Source organism: Alosa sapidissima, chromosome 18 (assembly GCF_018492685.1).
Source record: "Alosa sapidissima isolate fAloSap1 chromosome 18, fAloSap1.pri, whole genome shotgun sequence".
Taxonomy (NCBI): domain Eukaryota; kingdom Metazoa; phylum Chordata; class Actinopteri; order Clupeiformes; family Clupeidae; genus Alosa; species Alosa sapidissima.
The window spans coordinates 9630541-9638040 of NC_055974.1; the positions used below are offsets into that span (position 1 = coordinate 9630541).

General features: G+C 48.0%; 1 protein-coding gene across 5 annotated transcripts in view; it reads left to right on the forward strand.

Annotated features, from left to right (window-relative positions):
* Positions 1-7500, forward strand: part of afap1 (actin filament associated protein 1) — an 82517-nt gene that overhangs the window by 58352 nt on the left and 16665 nt on the right. For all 5 annotated transcript variants that reach the window (XM_042070294.1, XM_042070295.1, XM_042070296.1 and 2 more), the window contains exons 6-8: positions 282-461; positions 5286-5378; positions 6214-6289. In XM_042070294.1, the coding sequence (XP_041926228.1) occupies positions 282-461; positions 5286-5378; positions 6214-6289 (349 nt within the window). The remainder of the gene's footprint in view (positions 1-281; positions 462-5285; positions 5379-6213; positions 6290-7500) is intronic.

The following is a 7500-nucleotide window of genomic DNA, read 5'->3' on the forward strand; positions in this document are numbered from 1 at the left end:
ACAGACACACATACACCCATAGCAGTAAATCAACATTGTACTGTATGTGATTTTACTATGTACCCGTTTCTTTACACCTTCTCCCTCTTCTCTTCCTCTCTTCCTCCCTCCCTCTTCCCTCCTCCCTCTTCTCTTCCTCTCTTCCTCCCTCCCTCCTCCCTCCCTCCCTCTTCTCTTCCTCCCTCTTTTCTTCCTCTCTTCTCTTCTTCCCTCCTTCCTCCCTCCCTCTTCTCTTCCTCCCTCTTCTCTTCCTCCCTCCCTCGCTCCCTCCGTCCCTGCAGTGCTATAAGTCCTCCAAAGACCAGACGCCCCAGATGGAGCTCCTGCTGGGTGGCTGCAGCATCACCCACGTCCCCAAGGACGGCAAGAAGAAGAAGCACGAGCTCAAGATCGTCCACCAGGGCGCCGATGCCCTCGTCCTCGCCGTGCAGAGCAAGGAACAGGCCGAGGAGTGGCTCAAGGTACTCTTCATTAGACTACCCATCATCATCATCATCATCATCAACAGTTACAGCACTAGCTTGTGGCTTTGTAGTAGTAGTAGTAGGCCTTTATTGTCACATAGTCACAAGTACCAGTGAAATTAACCATCAACCTGTCCATACATTACACAAACATACATACAATATGACAAGGGGTACAACCCACGATTAGAGTGGTGCTGATGGTACATGTAGCCTTTCGCCCACTTTTTAGAAAAGCAAACTCTTCGTCTGAATCATGGGAAATATTTGCACTCGGTGATAATGATTTACTGTAAGTGCTTTTCTCTGTAACTGAAGTGCTGAAATCTCAGAGTTCCCCAGCATGCTGAGTAGAAGTTATGAGGACTGGGGTGGGACGGGGAGTATGGGTTCAGAAGAGCATGTGGTTGGTTAGTCACGTCAAATCAGCCGGAGAAGCAGACGTTTATCTGCGGAAGCTGAGCCGTGTGTCTGGGAAGCCGTGACCCATGAGATGGTCCAACTCCGTGGGGAGGGGAACCCATCACTGACAAGTTCTCCAGCTGGAGTGTGGAGAGCCCTTGAGCTTGAGGTCAGAATGTTTCAGTTAGTGCCGGCGAACGCCTACAGTATTCCACATTGTCTTGAGAAAGGCGGGTGGGGGGTGGCGGAGTGGGTGGTGGTGCGTGTGTGGGTGGCGTTCAGGAAAGCTGTGGATCCCCAGTCTTGCTGTTTTCATAATATTCACTCCCCTTTCATGCTGTTTTGTTACCTTTATAAAATGAAAGGGAGAGAAGTATGTTTATGTAAGAGTTCAAAGTCCTGTCCTGAAGAACTGTCCTTTTTTTCTATAAAATACTTCCGACTATTGTTGATTATTTTTGCAAAACCATTGTGTGTTCTTTCACTTGATGTTTTTCAGTATGACCAAGTGAGGGTCAAATTCCTTTCTTCCCCACCAAGACTCTTCCTCCAAGAACCCACAGAGGGTGATGTGATGTGATGTGAGCGCAGTAGCTGAAGTCTTATCTTTTATATTAGCCCTGGTAGCCCTAGCCCAGGACCACGTGCTGACCTTGGTGAGGAAGTTTTGACGGCTGATGGAAGTAACAGAGAGTCACTGGTGTATTTCTGCCTGCAATAAGCAATGGTGTTTATGAGGAGAGATGGGCATGGAGGCCCTGAGGAAGAGAGAAAGAGAGAGAGAGAGAGAGAGAGAGAGAGAGAGAGAGAGAAAGTTGGACCTTTTCCTCACTTGATTCCCTGTTCCATGAATTTTAATTGTACATTTGTTTATTGGTCCACTTGTTCCACCAGCTCAAGAAATACCTGCAAGGCAGTCAACTGTAGACACATGTACACACACACACACACACACACACACACACACACACACACACACACACACACACACACACTCGCGCCTGCTGACACGGAACAGGAGAGGAAGGAGAGCAGCAGCAGCTGTGACTGTTGTTTAGAGAGTGGAACATGTGCATGTGTGTGTGATTTCGTGCAGATATGCAACGCTGCAGTATTTAGCCAGGTACCTAGCGTCTTCAAGACACACTGAAACGCTAAACGCTCCCTTGAGATGACCAACAAACCCTGTCCACCCACGGGTGAGCCGGGTCTCTCTCCATGCTCTCTCTGGACCCTCTCTACCGGGAGAGAGTAGTGTTAGCCAAGCCTACTCACACCTAAAACACACACACACACACACACACACACACACACACACACACACACACACACATACAGTTACTGCTCCAAAAACACACTCTTCATATACCTCCACCCCAAAAGTCTCAGAGTGTGTAACTAGGCTTGGAAATGCGCCGAGTGCATGTGATTATGTGCATACGGATGGGTGTGTGGCCCTGTGTTTGGAGGTAGAGTTGCTAAGACGCCGGCACAGTTGTATTCTTTTCCTACACACTTTTGGAGGAGAAACGCTTGTGAGCAAACCTCAGCAATAATCACCCTTTTGAGCGGCCCTTAAAATGGGGAGTTGGAGATTACATGTGAAAGCCATCAAATGGATTATTAACCTGCAGGTCCAGGGGGGCCTCTCTTGCTAACAATGGAAGAAATAGCGCAGGAGGACTTTAGCGAACGGCTAAATTGAGTGTGTGGAAAGAGCTGAGGGCTTACGGAGGCGCATTAGCGATTTCTGGTGATTAGCCATCTAAATGCCAGCTATTTGTTTGAGACACTCTGTGCCTTGCTCTTTTTTCTTTCTTTCTCTCTGTTTTTTGTTCTTTCTCTCTGTCTTTCTCTCTTTGTTCCCCTATTTCATTCTTCCTTTCTTCCATTCTATTCTCCCTCCATCCAGATGTCCAACTGTGCCGTATCCTTTTCAACTTGACCTCTTGCAGTAACCGATATCCCTCTGCTCTTTTTCTGCACACAGGCCTAGCGAAGCACCAGCCGTGTGTTCTCTCCTCTTCTTCCTCCTCTTCCTCCTCCTCACTCGCTCTCACTCCGTGAGCCGGGGCTGGTGAGCGAGACGCTGTGTTGTGTGTTAGCCTCCGCATTAGCGTTAGCGCTGGGCACCCCCCGCTAATGCTTGCGCTGTCATGTTGCCACTGTGCTGCCTCTGCTGTTCAGTAACTCCATGTTGTGAAGGAGGGCTTGATCTGGCTTGTTAGCCCCGCCTGTTAGCATGTGTGCAGCATGTGTCTCTCTGTCAACTCACGCTATCTCTGTTGCTTTGTGCCACAATGATGAATGGACACAAATGGACATTGTGTCTGCAAACGTGTGTGTGCATGTGTGTGTTGCCTTGGATAGCCTCTCTGTCCCTACAGCGTCATGTTTTTGGTTAAAACATCTTGACTGCATACTTGTGGCTGGAGCATGTCAAGCTGATATGGCTGCTTGGGGAAATCATTACAGCATAAGAAATAACACATCCGTTATAAGCATTGCACACTTGAAGCCTTGTATGTTAAAAGAGCTGTATACGCTCTTCCTCTAATAGGCAGCTGTCCAATCCCCCAAACGTTGGGTTGTGTCATACCTGGCCTACGGTCAACGCAGTAAGGGGGAACAGAAAACACACCAGCAGTCTGTCTGAGAATGTAACAGATAGACAGTCATGTGTACCGCAGAGAGAGGCAATCATGGGGACTACTCTGAAAGAGAGAAAGACAGAGAGAGAGGGAGAGAGAGAGAAGGAGAGAGAGAGAGGGAGAGAAGGAGAAAGAAGCCATTCCTTAAATAGAGTCAGTCCAATACAGTGAAGGACAGCAAAGGGAAGTCTGTGGATGAGAGAGACAGATACAGTATAGAGAGAGGGAGGAATGGAGAAATATGGCATTTTGTTTCAGCATTTCAAACAGTGACTGAGACATAAAGGAAAAACAGAGAGAAAAAGAAAAAGAGAGAGAGAGGGAGAGAGAGAGAGGGAGCACGTTTTTACTCTGTCCCCAGCGTCTCGTCCAAACCCCGGGGCCGCGTGCGTCTGTGGCCAAGGCCAGAGGGCGCGCAGGCCACAGCGGCAGCCTGTCATTTCCCCTCGTGGCCAATTATCCCCCTGGCCCTCGCCAAACCCCAGCCGGCCACCGCTACATACGCCGACGGCTACTGGTATCCATACATAGGGGACGGAGAGAGAGAGAGAGAGAGAGAGAGAGAGAGAGAAAGAGGGATGGAAGAAGGGAGAGAGAAATAGAGGGATGAAGGGTCAGAGGAAGGGGAGATATTGGTAGTCCCTGCATCACTCCCATTTATACTCTTATATGTCTTCTTTCTACCTCTCTCCCTCTCTCTCTCTCTTTCTCTTTCACATGCATCATTCTCTCTCTCTCCCTTCCTCTCTTACTCCCCCCTCTCTCTTTCTCTCTCCCTCTCTCTCTCTCTCCCCCATTCCTCTCTCCTCCTCCTCTCCCTCCAACTGTGAGATGTACACAGTCAGACTCCTGCTGCTGGTTTGAGGCATGCGCTCGGCCTCAGGGTCATTTGAGGTCACGGTAATAAGCTCTGGCTCCCTGCTGGTCTAATTGGTGCCATCTTGGATAGTGTATGTACGTGTGTGTGTGTGTGTGTGTGTGTGTGTGTGTGTGTGTGTGTGTGTGTGTGTAGAGGCCCTGGATTTCCTATCCAGCAGGCTGTGGCAATGGCTGGCCTGGAGCAACAGGCTCTACAGTGGGGAGAGTAATGGCACTAACAGCTCTGGTCAGCGCTGCCCACAGCCATGTGCATGCACCCAACGGCCTCTACCAGTGAATGCCCCTCCGCTTGGCTACCAGTGTGTGTGTGTGTGTGTGTGTGTGTGTGTGTGTGTGTGTACACATCTTGTATTTTTTCTGTTATGATGGAGGATTATAGGAGTTTTGCATGGAATGCCCAAAAGATGTGTTTTTAATTAAAGGGTTATAGTGCAGGTTTTGTGTGTGACCCCTCTCATCAGAGCATAGATCGTCCCATGGAGATGCCACTGACTATCACTGTGCAGTGTGTGTTTGTGTGTGTGTGTGTGTTTGTTTGTTTGTGTGTGTGTGTGTGTGCGTGTTTGTGTGTGCGTGTTTGTGTTTGCGTGTTTGTGTGTGTGCGTGTTTGTTTGTGTCTGTGTGTGTGTGTGTGCGTGTTTGTGTGTGCGTGTTTGTGTGTGTGCGTGTTTGTTTGTGTGTGTGTGTGTGTGTGTGTGTGTGTGTGTGTGTGTGTGTTTCTGTGTGCGTGTGTTTCTGTGTGCGTGTGTTTCTGTGTGTGTGTGTTTCTGTGTGCGTGTGTTTCTGTGTGTGTGTGTGTGTGTGTGTGTGTGTGTGTGTGTGTGTGTGTGTGTGTGTGAACGTCAGTGTTGTTGCTGTGTGTCTCATTTCTCTGCTCCCCTCCTCACAGGTGATGAGAGAAGTGTGTGCCAATGGGAACGGACACATCGACTCCGACGCCGTGGGCTCGGGGTCACCTGTGCATAAGGCTGAACTAGAGAAGGTAAGTGTGTGTGTGTGTGTGTGTGTGTGTGTGTGTGAGTGAGAGACATTGTGCATGTTTGAGTGTGTGCACATGGAGTGTTTTTTTGTGTGTGTTTTTGTGTGTGTGTGTGTGTGTGTGTGTTTTTGTGTGTTGTTCCCTCCATGCTGTATGCCCAATAAAAGCAGTAATTGCAGCTGAGTGTTGCCTTACAGATGTCACATGGGCTGAGCAGACATAAGGGGAGAGAGAGAGAGAGAGAGAGAGGGAGGGAGGGAGGGAGAAGGAAAGAGAGAGGGTAAGGGGGAGAGATAGAGGGAGGGAGGGGGTGAGGAGAGAAAGCGAGAGGGAGATGACACTTGATGACAGAACTCAAGAGTACTGTCATGCATGAAGAGGCCGAAAATATCTCTTTGTGTGTGTGTGATTTTGGAAAGTCCTCTCTAAGCTGGTTTGTTAGTTGAGTGCAGGGGCCTGCTCTAATTATTCTGTGTAATATTTTACAGATGCTCACAAAGGCTTGTGTGTGTGTGTGTGTGTGTGTGTGTGTGTGTGTGTGTGTGTGTGTGTGTTGTGTGTGTGTGTGTGTGTGTGTGTGTGTGTGTGTGTGTGTGTGTGTGTGTGTGTGTGCGTGTGTGTGTGTGTGTGTCTGAGTCTGTGTCTGTGTGTATGTGTTATGGGTTATTTCTGCAGAGTTAGGCATGGTACACAGAAAGCTTTGATGCTCAAATGGTTTATAGTTGTGTATATTTGTGTGTGTATATATAATTGTGTATATTTGTGTGTGTATATTGGCCATTGCTTCTGTGTGCACGTGACCTTTGACCTTTGCCCCTGTTGTGTTGTGTACTTATAGAAGCTGTCCTGTGATCGGCCCAGTTCAGATGGAGAGCTCAACCATGAGAATGGAGTAACTGACACTAAGGAGCATGGTAAGCAGTCTCTCTCTCTCTCTCTCTCTCTCTCTCTCTCTCTCTCTCTCTCTCTATCTCTCTCTCTGTCTCTCTCTCTCTATATATATATATCTCACTCACACACACACTCACACATACTCTCACACACACACACACACACACACACACACACACACACACACACACACACACACAAACACACGAACGCACAGACAAAGACAAGCATTTGCCCACATGCACAAACATACTCACTCTTACCAAAGTCCTTTGTACAGTAAGTCCCTCCACTCAGCGGCCATATTGCAACGCTTTTTGGGGACTTATCGGGCATCTATTTCGGCAGAAATGCACGTGCGCAAGGCTTCACGACACCAACCTTGCTCCAGCTGCGAGATCACAACACATGATTGGCACAATGTCTTCACAACATACCACATGATTGGCTCAATGTAGTCACATCACACCACATGATTGGCTTAATGTATTCACTGTCAACGTTTTGCCGCGGAAGGGGTGGGATATGTGTAGACAACTGCCATATTGGCGTTACAAGCTAACCCCATGCATTTCTATAGAGGATTTTTTGAGTGCTGTGTCTCTTCATTAGAAAGTCTCTGCTCTTACTCACGCACGCACACACACGCACACACACACACACACACACACACACACACACACACACACACACACACACACACACACACACACACAATTGAAGTCTGTTGACGTGTCATGCAGAAACTTGTTTCTTATTAACATATTGGTCAGTGTAATTTAGTGTCTGCTGTTGGCTCAGCTGTACATTTCCCTAATGTCTTAACCATTATGAATCCCACATTTGGCACTCTTAGAGTACCAGGTAATTCCCCAGTTTTCCCAAGACATTTCCCAAACGTTACCTCAACATTGTGTGTGTGGTATCTGGAGCCTACAGTGTTAATGTGAGAAGAGATGAGACACACTAAATGTAGCAATATGGGGCCAATTGACAATGTGTTTATTTGCAATAGAAAGCTTCCCGGAACAAAACATTCTCTGCCAAGACTGTGTACGTGTTTGTGTGTCTAGTATGTGTGGTGATTGTATTTGGGTGTACGAGTGAAATGGATAAGTGAGACACAATGCGTGTGTGTGCGTGTGTGCGTGTGTATGTGTGTGTGTGTGTGTGTGTGTTTGCACGCGTGTGGATATTTAGATAATCTGGTGGGAGCATTTATCTGTTGTTTGTG